Genomic DNA, 22,294 nt, shown 5'->3' with positions numbered 1-22,294 from the left:
ATCGTTTTCTCAAACATTTCCCTAAAAAATATATGAGTATGTTTTATGTTTATTTTGTAGTATATTTTAGCGTAACACAACGAAGTTGCGGTAACCCTTATATAATCTTATATAATCTATCGTCGTCTGCCTGTCTGTCTGTCTGTTCAATCGAGATCTCGATCAACTAGAGACTTCGGATTTTCGCTAATTGACACCTGCTATGGTCGGTATCGTTGGTATTAATTTTTTTAAAGGTCGCTGCTTTTATCTTTTTTTGTAAATTCTAAAAAATTGGTTCCAGATCTCACTTCGAATTTTGATCAAAGAGATTCTTTAGTATCTGTGTGTCAAAAAATAGAACTTCCTGAAGTCAACACATCGCAAGTTCTACATACAATAGCAAAAATTCGCCCAACAATAAATATAGAAAAAATCTTTCAATGCTTCAACGCTCTATGGCAGTCTGCTTACGTTTCATGCATAATCTCAAATCAGGTAATGATAGGTTACATGGGCCGTTGAGTAATGAAGAACTTCAAATAGACTGAATAATCGTGCAAAAATGGTGCAAGCAGAGCACTACCCACCAGCTCAGAAATAAATTTCTTGAATTAATCCATCCAAGTACAAAAGGGTAGTAATACTAGTCTTTCGCTTTGTTAGATGATAAGGGCCTACGCGTTCCTGGTAAACTCAAACGTTCTTCATGGTCATTCGAAAACTGACATCCTATCTTGCTTCCTAAGGATTCTCATTTCACCAAATTGCATTTCATAAGTGAACACAAGAAGCCAACTATTTACTATCGTTTATCAGAAATACATCTGGCGAATTTCAGACGGCAATCTCAATCCCGGTAGGTATTTGCGGGATCGTTGGATGTTAATCCCGCGGGATCCCGGTATTTGCGGGAGCCCGTAAAAATTTTAAATAAATTGGCAAATAAGCAATTTTGTGCGGTTAACTTCTGTATTAATATAAATCGCTAATTATCACAATATTCAACAAAAAAGTACCTTCAGCCTAACTTGGAACTCAAAAAAAATCACCTGTAACGCACAAAAAGGTGAACTTCTAAAGTGCCTCAAAAATCATAGTACATTTTTAACGAAAAAAGTTTAACAATTAATTTAAAAATAATTTCTCCGTTATGCGTTTCATTAACAAAGCAAACAGAGTTGTCCCTTTGGTCGACAAATTCCTCAGTCCCGCAAATCCCGCGGGATCTCGCTCCATTTATGTGCGGGAGATTAATCCCGCAAAAATGCTGCGGGATCCCGGTATTTCGGGAATTTTTTTCTTTTGAAAAATGGCCAAAAAAAACCAGAGGACTCAATCAAATCCTTTACTAATTATAGTATATTAAGATACAAGTGTATAATCAAGTCTTTAAAGCACGCGCAACGAGTTTAAGGGCACGACGCAAAGCGGAGTGCCTTTAACGTTGCAAGTGCTTTAAAGACCAATTATACACGTGAGTATTTAAAACGGAGATTGTGATTCAGGTATAATAAAAAATAATTTAATTAACTAAATGCACCGATTCAAGATTATGGAGTAACTTGTACATTACACTTCTCGCCCTTACACGTTTTGCACTCAAAAATCTTTTGAGCCGTTGGAAACATGGCGGATAGTTGCCATAATGTCGTGCACAGATCTTTAAGACCAGACTTTGTGCATCCCCTTGAAACGCTTCTTGTGTCTATAATCACGACAAAATTCAAGTAGGGATAGTAATAGACTTTTAAAAACTTACCTACCGCCTGCTCGTATGTCGGTGTAATGGCATACCGAAGGACCCTCGCATTGCTTAACTTCCATCTTTTCGGGAACGGCCTTGGCGCAATCACTATCTGGTGTGCCCTTGCAGGCATCTGAAAGATATATTTCAATTGAAATTAATTTGCAAAAAGTGCTACCTGTTAGGAATACTGATGCCATCAGCAGAGCGCCAATCAAAACAATTTTATGGTGTTCCATCGCGACCACTTGCCCATTTGGATAGGCCATGAGAGCTTATATAGTTTTGCTTTTGTAGCAGAAAAACACTATTGATAAGTGATATCGATTCAGGGGATTTCATAAAACCTTGCTATTATTTGTGTTATCTATAAATAAGACAAGATGTTTCTTAGTATACCTTTATTTCATACTGTCCGGTAGATGTTGGATTATACTATATCATTTTGAGTCCGGTAGGTGAGTTATTACAGCATCAGAGCCGGTAAGTGTCGCTAAGCAACACTTACCGGACTGTTATTTGTATACATCAAATTTGACATCTTCACACAATTAATTAAAAACCCCAACATAAATTTGGCTGTAATTCTTTATTTCAAACATTAACATTGATTGTAATGAAACAATTTGTATTACCCTCAACACTAACGCCTGGGTTATTACTGGATGTCGAGTTAGTAATGTTTGATTCCTTCTGCTGTAGAACTTCAATGAAATTTTCACGGCCTTGCATCAGTTGTATCATACGGGCAATCTTAACTTTTCCTTCTACCGAGTCTTTGATGTATTTTTCTGCCGTCGATGAGCTTTTCCATGCCCCATGACGCTTTAATTAACACCGAAACCCAGGCAAAAAAATCTCAATTCAAAAACTTACTGCATCCAAACAGTATGCCAACATGACGTTTTCCTCTACTTGTTTCGCCCCATGTTCGTTCCTTAATTGGCAAAATACTTAGTACTCTTTTTCATACCTTGCGGCCGACTTCTTAGGAACCAACTCGGTTGCTTCATGAGATTTCAACAGGATTGTATCGGGAACAGTGGAACATCCCACAACGTTTATAGCGTCCATTTTTCCGTGAAAAAAATTTAATGTCAACAAACTACAAACTATAGCAACGGCCGTTGCCACAGAAACAAGGTAATGCGATTTTTACAATATAATGAAATTTTGTAATCTTTGAAATGAAATAATGACACAAAACAGACTTACAGTATGAAATAAAATACGTTACGATATACGTCCGGTAGTAGGTACTTGTAACAGTACTCGTTTAAGACATTCTTCACTCGGCTCCTGAGTTCCTGACGTCGCCTCGTCCATAATGTCTAACTCGTACTGTTACAAGTAACCTACCGGACTTATAACGTAAATAACTATTGTTATAAATAAAACTCAAGTTGTTTGTTTTTGTGACTAATTAAATTTTGCATCAATTTTGGTTCTTGTTTTCAATATTGGTAATGGGAGAATACGTTCCGCTTTTGTGCTTTCTCCGATGCATGGAATGCATGCTAAATCTTAAACTATATAGTATATTAAGTATGGAGAACGGTAAGGGATTTTTACCGTTCGAAGACAATTGTTTGGAGGAGGAGCGAAGCGACGACTCCAATTATTGTCTGAGAACGGTAACCCTTAACGTTCGACGTGCTTATAACATTTTTTGCGCGATCGAAATTAAAATTATCCAACCAATATAAATATGCACTAAGAAATTAACGAGCAGAATAAATCGAAATAATCGAAGTGGTATGGTGTACATCACTAGGTAACCAGTTTAAATGTCAAAATTGAAATTAATAATTTCATAAAAATGTGCATGTGTCTGATGTAGTTTACTAGCTTTGCACTTCCTTTATGACTTTATGAGCGTCTTATAGGAAACAACAGCACAAATTGTACGTTTAATGTACCTAACAATAATTAAAGATTAAATGTAATGTAAGACTGTTGATTTTTAAAAAGGCGTCGGTAAGTATTTTTGCTGTTCTGTTTTTAGATCGGTAAGTAATTTTGGCGTCGTCGTAATCATAGCAACTGGTAAATTCTACGTACTGTCATGGAAACACCCATGGTAAATAGTCAGAAATGACCGATCGCGCAAAAAATGTGTGAAAGCACTCAAAAACGATCGGAAGTGGACACGACATATTCAAGTGGATAACAATCGTTGAAATTGCCAAAAATCCCCCAACAGACGTCATTTTATTTACAATTAACAAAATTAAGCGTCGACCTTCATCATCCAGTTTTCCTCCTTTTTTTACAATACGAGGTGTGTTAAAATGTAGCTAACAACATTCGCGTTGTCCTCTTGACCGTGAAATTGATTATTTAAATAAAAATAACATGTGATGAGTTTGATTTAGTCACATTGATTAAGTTTTGGGCATCTAATACCGACAAGATACGGAAATGGTAACAATTTATGGAAAAAGGTGAAGGAATGGTGCGAACTTTAGGCATTTGCAAATATAACGCGTATATTTCATTCCCGGAAGAAAAATATTGGAGAAAGTTGTTAAAAGCGATAACCCGTGGATATTGCAAGCCGAAACCGGTTGCGAGGGGCAGAAATTGTACTTTCAGGTGTGTCGTTTCAAATTGGCGTTGTGAAACGCCTCCATATTACAATTTTAATACGTACAGGATAATGAGCATAATATTCTTTTGTTTAAGGTAGTTCGGTATGACTGTAGTTAATTTTCTCAGCGTATTTCGTGTCACGGATAGATGAAGCTTGTTAGAAAAAAACACAATGGGCGCTAGAGGTCACCGCGTACGAGCTTTGCTTTCGTTTAGTGTCCAAAAATGGGCGCATCTTTGACCTTTTCTGCAATACTTTTCGGGACCTGTTGCCGTTTCCTGTTACACCTACTCGCCATACCACCTACTGCATAGTAATTTTTAGTGTCGGTACTTTCTCTTTTAAAATTAATGAAGTTTTAACAGACTATTATATTTGCACAAAAATTGCATTATCATGTGGTTGATTAATGGATTATAATTGTTTATACCTTTTACAAAATTGTCGTTTTCCAATGAACACATGCGAAATTTGAAACAGTTTTCAAGTTGGATTAACTTGAGGCATCCTCCCTAAAAGTAGTGGTGCATTTATTGTTAGCCAAACTCGTCAAAAATTCCTAATCGTCAACACCCTGCCAATATTTTTCACTCTTCCTGCTGAAGAACGAGCTATAACTGCCCTATCACCTGATTTTTTTGGCACAACTCAAATGGAACACTGCATTGTATGCTGGATAATAAGGAATACATTGCTAAGGTAACTAACTGATTTTAGTACTCCCGATAAGGTAAGTAAAGGGGTAATAGAAACTGAAAAAATACAGAACTTGATCGATAAATGTAATCATAGCAAAACATGAGACTACACCAAACAAAAATATGGAAATACACAAACACAACAACCACCAAAACAACCATAAAGATAATAGGAAAAAATCGATGGTGGATTAAATTAAAAACAGTATAGTTGTTATAATTAAAGTAGCGACAACTAGAAGTAGTGCAAAAGACACGAAAGAAAGAATCTTGGAATCCAATGAAGTAAGAGGTGCCTTAATTTAATATAAAGAAAAATAACATGGGGTTCAGTTTCCAACGAGCTACAATACTTCGCGAGTTTGCTCTAGAACTTTTTGATAAACTAAGAAGTACGAGAAGATGGAGGCAGATAGGTACCCAACTTTTCTCGTTTAAATAAAGACACAATTTTTATGATTAAATTTTATTTGCGAAAGAGAATTTCTAAAGTACACGTTTCCATGAATTGATAAGATAGACGTTGTTAGAGGTATTTGTGGACAACACATTCGTGTTGCAATTCTGTAGTATATACGACGATTTTGTAAGGTAGGATAGTGACCGCGGGTGGCCAAATCAATTAATTATTATATGTGCAGATGCAGTCTACAGTACGGGAGTTGTGGGTTATCTGGTATTACCAGACGGTAGAATACATACAAAAGCAAGAATGAAAGAAAATAATTTTCTTTTTTCAAAATAAAGAAATATTGAGAGGTATCCAATCGAAATCTTCTGGGAGTATGCTTCGTATATGGTATCCAAAGTTGTAATAACACTCCAAATCAGTTATAATAAGCGAAATTTTAATGGAGCTCTACTCCTGGTAAAAGCCGTAACATACAAACACATGGGCGAACTCCAAAGAACACAGACTGTATTTTAAAATGGGAAAATGCACCCAACCGAAGGATTGTACGTCAAGGTCCTGTTATTTTATTCAAACAATTTAGAAAATTAAGTATATTGCATAAATTAACCAAAATTAATACTACACTACTCACTGGTATGATTAGAGGCGGAGTAGGCAGACGCTTCAAGTGTTGTGCAGGAAGCCTACGCGAAAAGGGAGCAAGAGGCTGCCAAGCATCGTCCATGTATTAAGCTTGCGCCAACCGATATGGCGGACGCATCAGTGAAACATCCGAGAGGGGCGTCTTGAGCTGACCGAAACAGAAGCATGAGAAGGGTCGCCTTACATCCGTCGAAAGCTTGTTCTAAGGACGTTGTCCAATGTCCATGTCGCCGTGTGTAGACCGCAAAGCTTACCTACGGCGTCTTGAAGTGGGACTTGATATACCGCCGCAGAAGCTAGAAAGCTTCTATAAAAATTCACCATCCCCAGAAAACGACGTCTTTCGCAGTTTTCGGCAAGGGATAATTCTGCAAGGCTAAAATGCGACCGGGGAGAGCGCACATTCCCGTAGCGTAAGAATGTAACTTTGGATTGGCCGATGATGCTCTTCGATATGTTGGCAAGTAGTACATAATGTACTAGGCGCTGAAATCGCAGACGAAGGTGATTGTGATTGCGATGCTATTCAGAGGTGCGGAGACCAAAGTGCATGTCAGAGAATTCAAATAGCCCAAACGGGGTAATCACGTCAGTCTTCTCTATGTCTTTTGGGTTGATTGGAATCTGCGTGTACGCCTTTCCGTTAGAATACTACGAAGGGAATACTGAGTGTTTGCTCCCCCGCCTTCTCCAATTTTAAAATTATTAGTAGGTACTTAGCACCACTAGAGGCAATGTATGCACAATTTGACAAAAAAAATGTCGTGGCGTATAAAAGATAGGCAAGTTTTACTTTCCAAAATAGCACCTCGGAAAATAGTTCATCGAGGAGTCCTCCCTTAATTCCCTTAAAAGGGTCCGTTAACTTGGCCCCCCCACTGAGAGATTTCATAGTCGTATTATTTTGAAATGAATGCGCTCATATGCGCCACCGATAATAACTCTTGCGCCATCATCGTTTTTTAGAAATCCGAAAAAACATTTGGGGGGGCCAAGTGAACGTAGCCCCCCCCCAGTACGTATTTTGTCCCTTGTAACTAGGTCACCTGATACATTTGGTTATGCGCTCAATTGCGCCACTTGAATTAAAGCTAGCGCCATTACGGTTAAGCCGTGACAAATTTTCAAAAAGTGGGGGGGCCAACTTAACGTTATAAAAGTTACTTTTTTTAACATCTTTTCATACGAAATTGTACTCTCAGGTATGCGCTGAAATGCGCCGTAAAAAGATATCTTTGCGCCATTATTGTTTTTTGGTTATCCTTAAATATATTTGGGGGGGGGGCCAAGTGAACGGAATCCCCCATAACGCATTTTGCTACCGGTATTTGTGCCACTTGATACATCTGGTTATGAGCTCAATTGCGCCACTTGAATTAAAGCTAGCGCCATTACGGTTAAGCCATAAAGATTTTTAAAAAGTGGAGGGTCTAACTTAGCGTTTTCAAAAGTTATTTCCGGAAGTGCGTCCATTTTGAAAATATTTTACATCGATTCGGCCTTCGGAGTAACTCCTAAATACAAATTTTTAAAAACCTACCTATTTTACTTTCTCAGAATCGTTTAACTAAAGCTCCCAAAAAAAACACCCTGTATAGTGTTTCTGAAACACTATAATGGCGCCAAGATTTTTGTTTACGGCGCATTTTAGCGCATGATGAAAGGTACGATGTAGTAGAAAAAACATGTTAAAAAACGTAACTTTTGAAAACGTTAAGTTAGCCCCCCCCCCTTTTTAAAAATTTTTTATGGCTTAACCGTAATGGCGCTAGCTTTAATTCAAGTGGCGCAATTGAGCTCATAACCAGATGTATCAAGTGACACAAATACCGGTAGCAAAATGCGTTATGAGGGATTCCGTTCACTTGCCCCCCCCCCCCAAATATATTTAAGGATAACCAAAAAACAATAATGGCGCAAAGATATCTTTTTACGGCGCATTTCAGCGCATACCTGAGAGTACAATTTCGTATGAAAAGATGTTAAAAAAAGTCACTTTTAAAAACGTTAAGTTGGCCCCCCCACTTTTTGAAAATTTGTCACGGCTTAACCGTAATGGCGCTAGCTTTAATTCAAGTGGCGCAATTGAGCGCATAACCAAATGTATCAGGTGACCTAGTTACAAGGGACAAAATACGTACTGGGGGGGGCTACGTTCACTTGCCCCCCCCCCCAAATGTTTTTTCGGATTTCTAAAAAACGATAATGGCGCAAGAGTTATTATCGGTGGCGCATATGAGCGCATAACGAGCGCATTCATTTCAAAATAATACGACTATGAAATCTCTCAGGGGGGGGCAAGTTAACGGACCCCCCTTAAAAGTAATCCAAAACCGCAAAAGTAGCAATAAAGTGATGAAGTGAGCAATAATTTCAGATTTTCATGTTAAGTATGAAGTTAATAGCAATAAATGATCCGCAACTGTGCAAAATATGCAAAGTAAAAGTTTAAGAGACACAATTTAGACACAAACGAATTACAGTTTCGTAATGTACTCTTTCTCAGCCTCCGACGACATACCTTTTTTTTGTTGCGAATTTATCAACTTTAGCACATTTTATAATAAAAGTTGATATTAAAAGATACAATTTCAATTTAAAACAATTGCACTACCCAAAAATTCACCTTGCCGTTAGGTCATACAATGAGCCGTGGGTGTGCCTAAGTGCTGAATGAACGGGCTCTCCTGATGTTTCTGCGTTTAAGTTGAGTGAAAAATTATAATAGTAAATGCTCAAAAATACGTGGGAAGTTAAATTATCCTCGCTTCGGGTCTTTAAAAAGTTTATTTGCAATTTGATTCTTCAATTTCGAAATTAAAACGTGGCGTTGGAACGCCTGAAAAAGTAAACGTCAACCCGATTTGGTTTGCGTGTCTTAGTTTGCATTACGAGCCTCAAATTATGGAGCTAACACTAAAAATTTGTATAGCTCATAATCCATATAACTATAAAATGTATATATCAGATCGCAAAGAAATAGCACAAAGTGAGCACAAAATTAAGGTCCAAACAAGATGTCCAATTTTACAACAGCCAGTACAGGCCACAACTTCAGTCTTGTATTGGCTGAAACTTGCAGATCTTTACTTTTTCACAAGACTATTTTTACTAGTTAAACGAACAGATATTTTTTTATTGAAAATACAAAAATACTCGTATTAAACTATTTTATTTATAAATAAGGATGGTGATGTGCTGCTCAAATTAGTAAAGAAGTGTGATCGCGACGTCCACAACTTTAATTGGGATTTCATAAATACGAATCGCATTGTTTTCCATCACCATCAATAATGTCGAAGACTTACTTTTATGTCACTTTCATTTTTCGTCTGGTTTAGTGGAACACATCGGCTGGATTTCTATGCCAGTGTGTAACGTAACGAAAGTAAGATAAAATATTGGCACGTGCAGAAAGCAAATTTCTTAAAGGTTGGAAAGAACTGATCACCTACCAAGCTAATTGCCATTGTCAAATTGGAACGGTCAAACTATCATTTGGCGGATTTATGGGTTTATGAAAAGCATAACAGTTGAATGAAAGAGAAAGTAGTTTTTGTATAAAATGCATGAGAAAGTGTTACAATCAAACGCATCAAAAAACTCGAATGAAGTAACTATTGTGCAATTTTGCTTTCGTAATAGGTACATGTAAGTTTTCGATCCGTATAAAAAATCAATTGTTCCGTGGTTGATTAAAATACTTACCTACGCTGATTGATCGCAATTACACAGGCCCGGTGAAAGCGAATTTTGCGGTTGGACCGCGTTATGCGAAGCGTTTAGAGCTCTCGTTCTTCCCATGAACCGACATATTTATATGAACAATTACGAGAAACACTATTTTTGCAAACGGCACGGAAAATTGTATGCAAATCGCTAGCTTACATTCCCAGTAGAGTACAACATTGGGATTTACACCTGAGGCTAGACGCTAGACCAATCTGCATACTTACCTATTCGAATTTTGCAAATCGTAAAAACCTGTTAACCCTGAAAGCTCCTCTGTATCGTCCGAATGTAATGCAAAACTACCATAATTTTATGGTATCGAGTGAAAGTTAACTTTACAATTGCAAAAGCACGACTTAATAAATCGCGAACTGGAGAAAATATGGCAAAAGCGGAAGTGAACTCGAACATCGTGAGATCGCAGATGATTGCAAAAATGCCAATCTTTGAAAATGTCGTTAGCCGTGGCATTTTTGAAATCAAAAACCAAAATGGATACGGCAAGCACGTGGACTTTCTCCGCGGCAATGAATACCCCCCAAAAAAGTCGATTAGTTAATTAATTGTCAAAATATTCGGTATGAAAAGTAAAAGTTTTTAATGTAGAGGTTCGGCGTATACGCAACTTTCCCTTTTTTGTTTGGCAAAAATTTTCTGCAGACGCGCTCGTCGAAAATTTTGCGTTTATTTACAGCGTTCCTCTGGCCTTGAAATATGTAATGGAAATTCACATATTATTGTGCTATTTGTTGCAATTAAAGAACGGATGTTCTATGAAAACTATATACTCGGTTTTAGGTCAAATAAATTAAATACACGTTTAGCATTTGCGCGCGCCCTTCATTTATTAGTTTAATAATGAAAGAGGTGCGTTGTATTTTGGGAAAAACATTCGCGTTTTGTCTAAATTTCGTGAATTGTAATTGTACGTACTGAAACAAAATTGGATATAATTACAGCAATTCACAATTCTTTTGTTAACGACTTGATATAGCCCTTGAATGAAGGCGCATGTTCAAAAATGCTAAACCCATTCATGTTAAAGTGAATATGTACTTTCAAATGTAAATTAGGGGACTATGCGAACACCATTATTAGATTGTAAGCAACATGAGCTTCCGTCGATAATTCATCAGTTATATTTTGGTTCCCAGAACATTCTTCTCCATGAACCTATATTGTTAATATGTTAATTCTTCGATATCATATCTCTCACTGTTACGTTACAAAAAGTTAAAGGGGTAGCACAACGCAGTTTATGATCCCGATAACGCAGGTTTTTAATAAACCGAAGTTTGCAGTTTTTAATTAAAAATTAATTTTTGCTCCCATATTGGTGAAAGAAACCACGACTTCCTCTAAAGCAATATTTAGAACTTCTGATTGTTTTGTCTATTATTAACAAGGGTTCAAAATACTTCGTTTCTTCTTTAATTTTTTTCACCTTTACCATAACATATTGACAACACAGAGGGATCTAGGTTTTTGGGACTGTCATTTTTCATTTTGTACCAGTTTTCAAAATTCCTACCTATTAAAAGAGAGTATACAGAGATAAAATTTTTGATCTCATAAAAGCGCATTTTGGACCCTGGTTTATTCGTAATAAAATGTTTGTTTGTCATACTTAATTGTTACACTCTGTATATCTACCGAAATCTTCATCACCCACTTCAATAATGTATGTATAAATTTTTTCGTAAATTTTCAATATGAAATTTCTAACAAATTAACGTTTTACAGTAACAAAAGCACCGCAATTTTTAAGCTTGCTAGAGGGTTGAAATGAAACTTGAGAGTGGAGTACCGTATGCATGTGAAAATTCTTGGCTTAAGTAAACTTTTATTCCAATTTCGACGACGTTACCAAACGTTATTACTAAGTACCAGTACAAAAAATATACTTAACCGCTTTGTGAATCATCCTGTAAATCACGAACGTTTAAAACGATACACTTTAGAAAAATATCCAATATCCATCCTTAAAGATTATTTTTGTAATTACACCGTAACGCTAATTTGGTACTATATACGAGGTTGTAATAGTTACGACGAAACAAGCCGGAACTCGTTTTATTATAATCAATTTATTTGATGGCAATTTCCACTGTGTGGTTTGTATGTCGTCCTATATCGTTCTTTTTTTTGCTTCTACGGTCGTTAGCGCAATGATATTAATGGTATCTTTTTTGTTTCAGGTAAGCCGGTCTATGAGAGGATTGCTTGGATTTTATTCCTGCACGTAAGTCGCGCGTTAATTTTGGTATTATTTGGACCAGTTTTATCTGGCATTTGAATATCTAGGTATTTATTTATTTTAGTTATTTATTTAATTAATTGCGTTCTCTGACATATACATGTATGGAACTGTCAATAATGGAGTATGAGGTATACATTTTGTCATGGGTACTCAGGTATTCTATAGAGTAGAAGCATTGTTTCTTTAAGTAATATTTGACATCGCATTTAAAATGTTTCAGATTTGTTACTGTTGCACAGTTTTATGCAAATTATGAACGAGCTTCTACCCATTTGCGTAGTCCTGTAGGAAGGAATAAACAAATTGTGGGCTGATCTTCTTGGGTATAATTGCGGATTTCCCCGCATCTAGTAAATTTTTGCATGTTTTTTTAAACATATGTAACACATTCCAGTATGTAAATGCGTATTAATACCTATACAAGAACACGGTATTTTCTGTAGGATCAAGATGTTAACATTATATTCCATGGACATTGTTCAGACAATCACTGATGTTTAATTACAATCATGTGATGCAATTCTATAGAAATGAAAATGAAAGAAGACGAACAAGTGGACTTAATACCCCTTTTTACAGAGCAAAGCGATGCAAGCAAGATGTGCACACTTATGATACTAGACACAAAGACAATCTTCGACTAAGTAAACCACCTTTTTTTAAGAAGTTGCCAGAGTATAAGAGTGCTTTATATTATAACTTGTTGCCTAGTACCTTAAAAAACTTGACAAACCTACAGTTTAAAGGAAAGTAAAAAAGTTTTTGTCATTAGGAGTCTTGTGGTAATAAACCAATTTACTTGTAACTAATATTTCGAACACTTATGTGCTCTGCTTCAAAGTTATACATGGATAGTTTTGTAAGGGTAGCTAGCAAACGGAAGGTTTTCAAATATTGTTTGGGTGTTCGTATACTATTTAATTTTATTTACGAAATACGTACAGCGTGTATACTACAAACTGATTCCCTTCTTCAGCCGGAAAAGTATGCTTTACTTCTGATATACCTACAGTGTCATATTTCATGTTGGAATCTACAGCGATTAATTATGTAACATTAATTATAATTATAGAGAACACAGAAAAGCGGCCTCATTAGGTTTAAGCTTGAAACTACACCCATACACTCGTACAGTATTAGTGTATATTGGAAGCAAACCGATCTATATAAATCGAGGAGGTATCCAAATCGTGTAAAACGCCAGGACTATAAGTGTTAAATAAATGCTTAGTACTTTCGAGTTTCGACAGTTTACACTTTTACAGGCATAACAATTTTAAGTAAGTATGTATCTCCTTTGTGGCCATATGAATTTTCACGATATTTAATCTACACTTTCATAGTGTAAGTTTTATTATGCAAGTAAGTTGGACAGAGTTTTTACCCTGCTAGGGGAACTTAAAAGTCCGGAAAAGTTAAAAAGACTACAACGTGACTGGCGTGAGAGTTCAATCTTGCATTCTTTGAAAATGAGGTGCGGTTTACGGTAGTAAAAACCATCGTTCAGACTCATATTTGCTTTTATTCATGTAACTTACTTCAGAAAACGTGTTCCGATTAATACAGATGGAAAATCATTGGCGAACCTTTTATACTTTCTTAAGTGATAATCGCATGCAAGTCCAAAATGTAAAGAAAGTTGGATGCAGCCTCCAAAGGTCTCTATTGAAATGTATAGCAAAGAATGAATCCTCTGGATCGTTTTCTTTTCATTTTTAAGTGTGCTTAGTAAATCCTTGAGCTTTTTTCTGAAAGTGCAAAGGTAATGTGAGCTTTTTTTCAATTTTAACATTAGCAAATTGATATGATCTGTGAGTTGTAAGAGTGCAATGTAATTCCTTATTTGCAAACTGCAGCTTTGTAATTCAATTTCATTTTGTATAGAATGGTAGGACAGGGATGATGTCCATTAGACAGAACTTTTTATAGTTTAAATTAGACAATTATAAGCACGAAGTGTAACAAAACGTCTATTGCAGCAAAATCGATTGTGCATAATCTGGTGTAACATTTAATTTATCGCATCGACAATAAGAACGGCAGCTTTCCGCCGCATTTTACTCGCGCTCTTTATGTGTTAGTTATAAATTGGATTTTCCGCCTATACGTAATCCTTATCGTGCCATTAATTCACCTTAAGGCATAAAAAGCGAAAAAACATCGGCGAACAAAAGGAAATTGTGACCTTGAAATGTAGGTAATAATTAATTTTGCTTTTTTATTGCTCATAAAAATACTTAATGCTATTCTAATATAATAATTGGCACTAAAGAAATTTTTAATATTTATACAATATATTGCATGTTTTTCCATCAAAGTGGCTGTAAAACATATAAATATAACAATAAATTATGCGTACCGTTAACCGCTTTACTATTACAATTTACAAATTACAGAAGTGGTGGTGAACGCAGCGACGTCTTCAAACAATAGATTGTTTATTTGAGATCTTAAAAATGTGTATAAAGAAAAATTACCCGGAACTCGTCAGTAGAAAAATAAGCCTATTGTCTAATACAGTAAGAAAGTTTGCAAATTAAGGTACCTAAGGTAAGGAGTTGCTAGACAAAAAACTACACACTTTAATTAATTACCTTCGCATTTTTATAGACATAGAACGCATTATGAAATTGAAAGTCAGGTACTCACTTTCCTTAGTGTAATTTTCCTGCGACATCCATTGTCTCTCTACGATCTATGGAATTTATGGTCGAATCGTAGAATGGGTATAGTAGAACCAGAGCTGGACAGAATACTTTCAAAAAGTATTTGAATACTAAATAGTAAATACTTTACACAAATCAAAGGTATTTGAATACTAAATACTTTTACGTCCAGCACAAGCGAATACTAGATAGAGATACATTGAAAAGTATTCAAATACCTAAAAAAATAAGTATTCAAATACTTTACAATGTATTCGAATACTTTCAAAAGTATTCTAATACTATCAAAAGTATTCGAATACTTTGAAAAGTATTTCAATGGCCCGTATGAGTAAAAGTAAGCAAATGCTTATACTTGCAAAATTCAAAGTAAATACTCATAACTGCCCCTTCATACTGGTTTAGCAGCGCTGCACTGCGTCCTGTCCTTCTGCTTAGAAGCGCTGCTAAGTCGCCCAGTGCGAAGCAGCACTTACGAGTATTTACTTTAAATTTTGCAAGTATAAGCATTTGCTTACTTTTGTTCATACGGGCCATTATCTTACTTTGAAAAGTATTCGAATACAGTAAAAAGTATTCAAATACTTCTCACTCAAATATATACATTAAAAATTTAAAATAGTATACTAGATAAAAGGCTTAATACTACTTAAAAAATCAAGTTATACTTTGTATGGGGTTAGCTTTTTTTTTATTTCTATTGTTATATACAAATTTAAGGGGAGTAAAAGCGTATTATTATTATATTATTATATAGGAGGTGCCTACCAGGACCTTTCTTATTTCTATAAGAATACGTGTGCCAGTTTTCAAAGCGATCGTACGTCGTGCACATGATACGTGCGCCTTTCTGAAATTAATCCTAGCGATTTTGGAACAGATCCATTTTTGACCATCCTTTGTCAGTGTGCATGATAACTTGTTTAGAAACGTGCGATCGCTTTGAAAATTGGTACACATGGTTTTAAGGATATAAGAAAGGTCCCTATTCTTTTTAAGTTACGTAGACTATCGAGTTCAATATTCAGATGTATCGGATTTTTATATTTGATTTTGTGACAATGGAAACTTTCCCTAAACATTTCTAAATTGTTCTCAAATATTTGAATAACTTAAAAGTACTGCCTTTTTTTGAGAACGGAAAAAAAAATTGTCTGAGATCGAGATCGATCGAGAGTCCATAATTTCAAACAGTTTGAAGATTGGGCTACTAGATCAAAAGTTACAGCCCTTTGAATTTTTTTTCGAAATTGGTTTCTAGTCTAGTTCGAAAAAGTACAAATTGATTTGGATTCTACGCACTCAAATTAATAAGAAAAAGTGTTTTCCCGAGAAATTTTGGTGTAGTCGATTTTTGGTAAAAAAAGGAAGGTTATACACTGCCTTTTTTTGAGCTTCGAAAAAAAAATTGTCTCAGATCGACTCGGAAAAAACATTTTCTTATAGAATGTGGCCTGTAGAATCCATAATTTCAAACAGTTCCAAGACTCTAGAACTAGTTCAAAAGTTACAGCCCTTTGAATTTTTTTTCGAAATTGGTTTTTAGTCTATAACTTTTGATTGAGAAGTCTGATTGAAAAAGTACGAATTGTTTTGGATTCTACGGACCAAAATTAATAAGAAAAAGTGTTTCCCGAGAAATTTTGGAGTAGTCGATTTTTGGTAAAAAAAAAAGGAAGGTTAAGTATTCAAATACTATGCGAAGTATTCGAATACTAAATATTTCTGAAAGTATTTGAGTTACAAAAACAAATACTGCTTCCATAAAAGTATTTAATTACAAAGTATTTGAATACTAAATAGTATATTAAGATACAAGTGTATAATCAAGTCTTTAAAGCACGCGCAACGAGTTTAAGGGCACGACGCAAAGCGGAGTGCCTTTAACGTTGCAAGTGCTTTAAAGACCAATTATACACGTGTATCTTATAGTATTTTTTATTATACCTGCAGTATAATTTAAAAATAGGAAATACAATGAAATCATATTGACGTTATACTCGAATACATGTCTAATTAAGTGGGCTGGGTGTTTGTAATTTCACGATTGCCATGGAAATGTCACTTGACGTTTGCTTATAAAAATCATCGTCTTTGTGAATTAAACGATTTCCGTTGAAAAAGATAATACACCGTCCATTAAATCGATTGTTGTGAAATCTAAACAAACGTTGGTAGGTGTAAAATCCAAATCCAGTAAAGCCTATTATAAAGAATATGAAAAGTTGTTTCCATGGATGGAATAGGAAGTTACTTACGAATAAAGTCTTAAATGCATCCGCTGGCATATATGAAGGAAATGTCAAAGGTATTTAAATCTTCTATATTTTGGTGCATTCATTCAAAACTTTAAAGCAATGCTGCGGTTAAAAAGTGGAACAGATTTGGAAGCATACCCTAAATTACGCGCGTTTGTGAAAGCTTCAACCATGCAAAGGATAGGTACACAAGCCAAAGCAATGATCTGCATTTACAGAAAGCGACACCTAAGAGGATTTTCTATTTCATCCAGATGACAGTTTCAAAAGTCATACTTGAAGTATTGTTACTTAGCAACTTTAAAGCACGTGTGTTTTAAAGGCCCTTTTTCGCACGCATTTGAGTGTTTAAAACGGAGATTGTGATTCAGGTATAATAAAAAAGTATTTACAAAATCGAATACTGCCCAGCTCTGAGTAGAACTAACTAAAAACTCAGACTTTCAAATAATTGCTAAGGTGTTATCGTTATCTTATTGGCAAGTGCTATAGACCGACGAGCTGCGGAATGTTTTATAAAATTTAAAAGCAGGAATCACTGGAATATGTATTTCGTGTCTTGAGGGTGAAGCTGAGACGATAGGTGGCATAGGTTTCTGTTCCTGGAGGTAATTATAACTATGCTTGAAGAATCCCACAGGATTGTATAGACTCATAAAAACATATAAGGTCTCTTTTTTTTTAAGATTCCTACGGGCTGAAGGTTATTAAAGTCCTTTAAAGACTTTTAAGGTCGATGTAGGGACTCGAGGAGACTTTCGAAGGCTCTTGGACACTAAGATTACTGACGAGGATTTCAGACTCCTAATAAACAATCCCGAAATGCCCCAAAGATCCTTAAAGACTCTTAAACGTTTATCATAATTTATAAAACGATATACATATGTAGGTACTTAATGTGGTTGAAGATAACGAGATGTGGTACGGCCCATCGTACATTTTTCCCAGTAGCCCATATTAGAGCAGCCCAGCTTTGTCCCTTTGTGATGATTCTTACTAAATTTTTCAATTACGATGGAGTTGATGGTTTCGATTTGCACCGACCTTTGTTGAGATTGGAAACAAGCAGTTATCTTTTCAATTTGACAAAAGTTTCTGTGAAAACAATGTCAAACCAAGTTGATGTTAATAGCAAGCGCATTTCACTCGATCTAAAAGAGACTTGGCGCATTTATTTTACTTGCACAAGGTAAATAAACAATTTTTCGATTGAAAGCATTGAAAGTTTTTCTTCTTTCTTTGCAAGTGAAATGTATCAAAGTGTGGTGTCAAATGTTAATTAATGAATGAACTTAAGCATTGCCAAGTGTACCAGTTCAATGAAAATCTACTAAAAACTTGAGAAAATACAACCTAAGAACCAGGATCCTAACGGTAACATTTAGGAAGTTCAAGCCTAGGAGAGGGTGAAGGGACTCAACACAATGCATGTAACTTGTGTGTACGTTTGACCCGTCAAAGCTAGTGTGGGTTAATTAACGTCCTTATGTGTACCTAATGTGATTTGTACAACCAATAACACCAGCAAGCTTTAAAAAAGGTGCGGGTTTCGCTTCCGCTCACGAAGGTCGCATCATTGTTGACCTTGCGAAAAATATCCACTTGCTGGTGCGCATAGTTGAAGAGGATCTTGGAAAACTCCCGAATGGAAAAAAATACCTTTTTATGCCAAATACAGGATACATCCTCATCCTTTCAATCTCCATAAATCAAGACAGTAATATGAAAAAAAACTAATAATCCTTAATTACACATAATTACAGCTACCGAAACACGAAGTACAACGATATACCGAAAATTCTAAATACCGTGCAAACGAGTCCACAAAAAAAGATTCTAATCCTAACGTTGCGTTACCAATTTCTTTGTGCAAAACCAGTTTATCCACTCGGAACTATTTCGCCGTTAGCAACAATCTCATCTTCTAAGGACCTCCAAAACTTCTATTCTTTGCAATATTTTACGACGGAGTTAGGTCAGCATCCTTCAACTTCGTTCGGGGTGTAAGGCGAGATCTTTTAGAAGAACTGCAGTGCCCAGAGAAGGTTAACGACCAAAATTTCTATACGAGGAAGTATATCGCCATCTCACTAATTGGGTGGTCTTCGAATTTTGTCAAATTTGGAGTATCGCGTTTCTTAGGGCTATTATTTATTTCATATAATTAAAGAGGAACTAACGATGATCATTAAGAAATAATTTTTGGCTAATCTAAATTGCTAATGTATGCGTCTACATAACTAACCTGCACGGTTGAGTAACGGACAACAATATTTTTTTCTTGTTTAGAACATTAGATGAAAGTGAAATTTTTCTGCTCGTCCAGATTCGGAAAGTGGGGCTTTAGATCACAGGCTGACGTTGGGCGGAAGTTATTTACTGTAAGAGGAGAGAAAATGCTGGGTCTCGTTAGAATAATTTAAGGCGGTAACAAGATGGCTAAAATGACCTTAGGATGTCGAGGGCGAGTGATTTTAGAATAATAGTAGTATTTACACAACTACGGTATGGTAAGTGATAAATAATTATAGGATTTGGAATACACGGAGACAAAAATAAATGTCCCGTCTAATAAGAGTTGATGTCAGCTGTGTATTTCTTAGACTGACATTTGATTCAATAGATTTTGATGAATAAGAAATTCCAAGAATATATTAATATTAACGTCACAAGGCACTGTTACAGGTTTACCCGCAAAAAAGGGTGAACGTTTCCAACCTCCATTATTTTACAGACACTCACACTGATTCAGTTGCAAAAAATGCAATTGGCAACAAGAAGAGGTGTCATTTTTAAACCCTCACTCAGTTTGAAATATTCGATATAGTTTGAGATGGTTCTACCAATAACGTTCCCACACTATGGTCGATTGCTCTGCTGTGCCTTTAATTTTAGTATTCTCCTGAATAAAATCTTTTCGATCTTTTTACATGAAATTGATTGTTAACCACGAAACAAGCTACTGATTGTGGATAGCTCACATGTAAATTTTTTGTTACCCTTAAGGTGTTCAGATATTCATCTATAATTTCAGGAAGAAATGAATTCCCAATACAGATTTGCAACTTCATCTTGGTTCCGTGTAAGCCAGGAACGCTAAACGCCAAATGGTGGTAATGCATAGCGATTGAACACTTCTATGAATTTAGTCCCTATTAAGCTGCATAGTATATATTCCTGTCCTGATATTTCCTAAGAATAGAAAAGCATTGATTCAGAGTGTTGGTGGAACCAATCATTCGTGCTTGCTTTTTCAATAAATTTTCTAAGTATAGCTTAATAAATGCAACATGCAGGGGCAGGTTTAGTTAAGGGCTGCAGTCCAGGTTGGAAACGCGTGTTAATGTTGTAAAAATACAATTTAAAAATTAAAGAATGAACGACATGCCCCTTTAGTACAAGTTAGGTTTAAGCAGCTAAATCGTAGGCAAGTGAATTTTTCAATCTCTTTTGCAACCAATTCCAAATACTTAGCTGGTACACAATGATTGTAAAATGGCAATTCTAGTTTCGGCTCGCCTCAAGCGTCCTTTGAAATGTGGAAATCTGGTGAGCGTATTGGAATCGGTTTAATAGCAAACCACACAGAGATATCGGATGATGTCGGATCTTGTTCTTTTGACAGCGTAGGTAGATGATATGCTGCATAAAAAAGAAGAACATAACGGCGTTAAAGGTGGGAGATTTGGGGAACAGTCACTTTTGGTACTTTTTCAGTTGAACGTTATCATCGTTACCTAACACGAAAGCCAGTAGTAATGAATTTAAATAAATCAGGGACCACACACTTTTTGTATTTCTTCCTTTTGCTCTTGAACGAGCCCTGCAGTAGGATGTACGCTACCAAATAAATCTATCCGAAAACGACGATTCATTTTGTCTTTGCGAGTACTTTCTTCCGTTTTCGAGATATTCGCTTTTCAAGTTTTGACATCACCAATCAATATATTTCTTCCAGGCCGGATGTCTTAATCGCCCTTTGTCTATTCTTGAGATATAAAGAATTATATGCGATCAGGGGTCATGGAGGAGGACTATGGTTGGTAGAAATTAATTCCTGTCGTCGAGACCTTTCATTAGAGTACCATGTTCCCCCTCCCCGTCCAACCTCTTTGATAAGGGCTCAGAAACAAGGGTAGTAGTTGGTAGAATACAGTTCCTTTGGTTACTAATTACTAATTAGAATACCATGAAGGATAAAATTTCTACCCCTTTTAATTCTTAAAAAAGTGTTCAAAGATTAGGCTGGTTCAGATGGATTGTTAGAATAAATACTGAAGATTGATGAGCGATGCAGGATCGGAATCGGAACTTTAAAAAAGATGGATTTGGGGGAATACTCGTATTGTCTTTTTAGATTATTACATTCGGGATTCCTGCAATTGACCCCGCTGGTAAAATGGAAAGATGTCTGAAGAATGAGAGTGGAAGTTAGAGAATTGGTCAACATTAACTTTCAATTAATGAGGTAAATTCTCTACTTCTTCATAGAAACTGTCATTGCCATGTAACATCGGGATTATTAAAGATTCCAGAAATTATCACCGCTGCAAAAATGGGAAGATAAATGAGTGTGGAAATTAGGGATTTAATCAGCATTAAGGCTGGACAGTACATACAGAACGGAGTACGTATGTAAAGTTGCCTTATTGTCTATCCCCAAATTTGGTTATTTATAATATTTATTTGTGTTCGATGGTAGAAACATAAACTTAGTCCAATTATACTGCACATTTTCTATCTGTATAAAACAAGCCACGCGGTTGAATCTATATTTTTGCTCTCTCGAGGTAAACTTTTAAGTCGTTTTTCCAAGATAACTTATCTATAAATGAAGTTGGAACAATTTCCAAAATTGCTATAAGTTCGTAAAGTTAATATCTAGGCCATAACGCCAGGAAAATTTTTTCCTTTTTTTTCTTTTTCAAAATGTGGCACCCTAACAGCCCTCGGCGTTACCCCTAAAAAAAAGATTATTTGAAACAATTTTAAGAAATCCCGACGTTATTGTCTAGCTAAAGCATTCACCTTTCACAGGAACAATATTCAACCCCTTAGATCGTGGCACGAAATCAAGCATTTTCGGGCAACGAAACGGGTGTACTGTCCAGCCTGATGCTTCAAATGAAATTGGCTTGATGACTTTTTCATAAAAACTGTCCTTGCTTTAATTAAACTAAATAAGCTAATCTAGTAACTTCGTACGTGCGAATTTCCTTAACAAATAGGTACAAGTACATACCTGCCTGAAAGTTCTATTTACTGCAAGCCTACGTAATTCTAATATTAAACGATTGTAACATT

The 22,294-nt window shown here is 35.8% G+C and overlaps 2 protein-coding genes across 6 annotated transcripts in view; one reads left to right on the top strand and one right to left on the bottom strand.

Annotated features, from left to right (window-relative positions):
- LOC116175190 (hepatic leukemia factor) overlaps nucleotides 1–22,294 on the top strand; it is an 86,894-nt gene that overhangs the window by 41,852 nt on the left and 22,748 nt on the right. The gene's annotated exons all lie outside the window — the stretch shown is intronic.
- LOC116175191 lies at nucleotides 1,528–2,191 on the bottom strand. 2 transcript variants are annotated; one of them, XM_031493329.1, is made up of 4 exons: nucleotides 2,126–2,191; nucleotides 1,905–2,077; nucleotides 1,742–1,859; nucleotides 1,528–1,687 (listed from the first exon to the last, which is right to left on the bottom strand). In XM_031493329.1, the coding sequence occupies exons 2-4, from the start codon at nucleotides 1,993–1,995 to the stop codon at nucleotides 1,645–1,647; spliced, it is 252 nt and encodes an 83-aa protein (XP_031349189.1). In that variant the 5' UTR covers nucleotides 1,996–2,077; nucleotides 2,126–2,191; the 3' UTR covers nucleotides 1,528–1,644. The 2 variants fall into 2 exon arrangements, with proteins under 2 accessions (XP_031349189.1, XP_031349188.1); XM_031493328.1 differs by having other exon boundaries at nucleotides 1,746–1,859.

This window comes from Photinus pyralis, unplaced genomic scaffold, assembly GCF_008802855.1.
Source record: "Photinus pyralis isolate 1611_PpyrPB1 unplaced genomic scaffold, Ppyr1.3 Ppyr1.4_LG6, whole genome shotgun sequence".
NCBI classification, from domain to species: Eukaryota; Metazoa; Arthropoda; class Insecta; order Coleoptera; family Lampyridae; genus Photinus; species Photinus pyralis.
Note: the sequence above shows the minus strand (reverse complement) of the source record. Positions and strands in the feature narration are given on the sequence as shown.

What these genes read in the sequence shown, in the direction of transcription:
- LOC116175191 (XM_031493328.1), bottom strand. Translation starts at nt 1,995, where the DNA reads ATGGCCTATCCAAATGGGCAAGTGGTCGCGATGGAACACCATAAAATT. An exon ending in GGCATCAGTATTCCTAACAG is followed by an intron (nt 1,860 to 1,904) that starts GTAGCACTTTTT and finishes TATATCTTTCAG; the next exon opens with ATGCCTGCAAGGGCACACCA. An exon ending in CACCGACATACGAGCAGGCG is followed by an intron (nt 1,688 to 1,745) that starts GTAGGTAAGTTT and finishes TCGTGATTATAG; the next exon opens with ACACAAGAAGCGTTTCAAGG.